Source organism: Sus scrofa, unplaced genomic scaffold (assembly GCF_000003025.6).
Source record: "Sus scrofa isolate TJ Tabasco breed Duroc unplaced genomic scaffold, Sscrofa11.1 Contig61, whole genome shotgun sequence".
In the NCBI taxonomy this organism is placed as follows: domain Eukaryota; kingdom Metazoa; phylum Chordata; class Mammalia; order Artiodactyla; family Suidae; genus Sus; species Sus scrofa.
Window position 1 is genome coordinate 28,922 of NW_018085264.1, and position 2,494 is coordinate 31,415.

General features: G+C 40.2%; 1 protein-coding gene across 1 annotated transcript; it reads right to left on the reverse strand.

Moving 5' to 3' along the window:
* Positions 1–342: 342 nt before the first annotated feature.
* LOC110258998 (olfactory receptor 14J1-like) lies at positions 343–2,132 on the reverse strand. The gene has a single exon (XM_021082294.1). The coding sequence runs from the start codon at positions 1,951–1,953 to the stop codon at positions 988–990; it is 966 nt and encodes a 321-aa protein (XP_020937953.1). The 5' UTR covers positions 1,954–2,132; the 3' UTR covers positions 343–987.
* Between the last annotated feature and the right edge of the window lie 362 nt (positions 2,133–2,494).

The window sequence follows — 2,494 nt, forward strand, 5'->3', positions numbered from 1 at the left end:
TTTAATAGATGATACATGTACACACATACTCACTTTGGGAAACAAAGCATTTGCAATGAATAGAGGCAAAGAGGTGAGTTTAGAATCAGACAAATGTGAGTTTGAATCACATACTACTACTTTTTTTTGTGTGTGTGTGTCTTTTATCTTTTTAGGGCCACATCTGGGGCATATGGAGGTTCCCAAGCTAGGGATTGAATCAGAGCTACAGCTGCAGGCCTATGCCACAGCCACAGCAGTGCCAGATCTGAGCCATGTCTATGACTTACACCACAGCTCATGGCAACGCCAGATCCTTAACCCACTAACAAGGCCGGGGATTGAACTGACATCCTCATGGATGTTAGTTGGGTGATTTAACCACTGAGCCACAATGGGAACTCCATATATTTACTACTTTTTATTTGAGAAATCTCAAGAAAATTAATCTCTCCTAAATTTAGTGTCTCAATTGATAGAAGTGGGATGATATGGCATAGCTAGAAGAATTGTATGTAGAGCTAAAAGAAAAAATGTGGACATTTATTAGAGACTGAATAAACTGCTGTGGGGAAAACTATTATAATACATAATAGCAAGGAAAAATTAATATGGGTACTTAATGCACATAGGAAACTTGGAGGTGAACTGGAAATCACATACATACACCGTGATATACTATCTCGTAAACACAATCAGATCACTTGACAGCAGTCTGGAGTCGATTTGTTAAAAGCCAACTTTAAGTTATAATTGTCAAATCCCAAACTGATTGCCTTTTCCCTTTTAGTTCAGAAAAATTCTCAAAATATGCCTAAAAATACAATTGAACTGATGGGAACAAGGCCAATGTCCTCAGAAGCATAACATCTTAAATTTTGAAGAATTGTATTTCGAGGAGAATATAAAGAATAGAAAGGTTGGAAGGGAGTTCTGGTCTGGGAAGGAGTCAGATTTATTCCTCTTACAATATGAACCATAATAACAATGCTTTTCTCGTATGGTCCTTCAGAGTTGAAAAATGGCTTTAAAGTACTTCTTTCTCTGAGCAAATTCTTCTTTCGACAGTACCTTCCTCAGCGCTGCCTTCATGGCTTTATTCCGTAAACTATAGATAACGGGATTGAGGGTCGGAGGTACCACAGTATAGAATATGGAGAACATGAAGTCCATAGCTGATTGAGAATCAGAAGGTGGCCTTAGAAACTCAAAGCCCGCAGCTGAGAGAAAGAAAGTGACTACAAGTAGGTGTGGTAGGCAGGTAGAAAAGACCTTAGTCCGGCCCTGGGCTGACGGGATCCGCAGCACTGCGGAGAAGATACGCGTGTAGGAAAGCAGAATAGAGATCAAACAGAAAAAGGCTGTCGAGGTCGTGAATGCAGCCACTGCAATTTCATTAATGAATTCATAAGAACAAGCTAGTTTCAGCATCTGAGGAACATGACAGAAGAATTGGTGAATGACTCTGTCCCCGCAGAGAGGGACAGAGAAGTTAATTGCTGTGTGTGTCAGCCCAGAGAGGCCCCCAGTAACCCACACAGCTATCACGGCTTGCCTACAGGCCCAGGGGTCCATGATGGTTTCATATTGCAGTGGTTGACAGATGGCTACGTACCGGTCATAAGACATCACTGTGAGGATGGCCACTTCTGATGAGGCCAGAGCTATGAAGAAGAAAACCTGAAGAATGCATTGACCGAGAGAAATGTAGCCATTGTTCATAAGTGAATTTGCAATGGACTGGGGGACTGTGACAGAGATGAAACAGAGGTCCAGAAGAGAGAGGTGCTTCAAGAAGTAATACATGGGGGAATGGAGGTGATGGTCCAAGGTAGTGATGATGATAATGAGGAGGTTGCCTGTCAAGGCCAATAGATATATCACCAAAAACAGCAGCGCATGTAAAATCTGAAGCTTATGGTCATCAGAAAACCCCATGAGGAGGAATCCACTCATCGAGGTCAGGTTGGCCATGGTCACTCTGAAGATAGCAAGTGTGACTCTGTTTAGGAAGCCAAAGAAGAGTGGAAAAAATATATGATAATTAATATATCTGTGACTCAAATAACTAAGTGTACTCAGAGTAGAGCTACTGAAATCAAGATAAATTTACCTTCATGGTAGTCAGTCAGATAATGAGACACCAACATCAAATGCTATCACTTACATGTGGAATCTGAAAAAAGGACATAGTGAACTCCTCTGCAGAACAGATACTGACTCACAGACTTTGAAAAACGTACAGTTTCCAAAGGAGACAGGCTGGGGGGTGGGGGGATGTGCTGGGGGTGTTGGATGGAAATACTATAAAATTGGATTGAGATGATCATTGTACAATTATAAATGTAATAAATTCATTGAGTAATAAAAATTATCTTCATGGTAATTAGGTAATATTTAATTCAAAGAAATCTTTAGCCTTTATTCAAAAATAAAACTCCTAAATGTGGTTAACATCTTCACATAGGTTGAAAAAAGTTGTGAGAATTTTCTGGAGAAATAATGAACTGATAAA

Coding starts and splice junctions, on each gene's coding strand:
- LOC110258998 (XM_021082294.1), bottom strand. CDS start 1,953: ATGGCCAACCTGACCTCGATGAGTGGATTCCTCCTCATGGGGTTTTCT.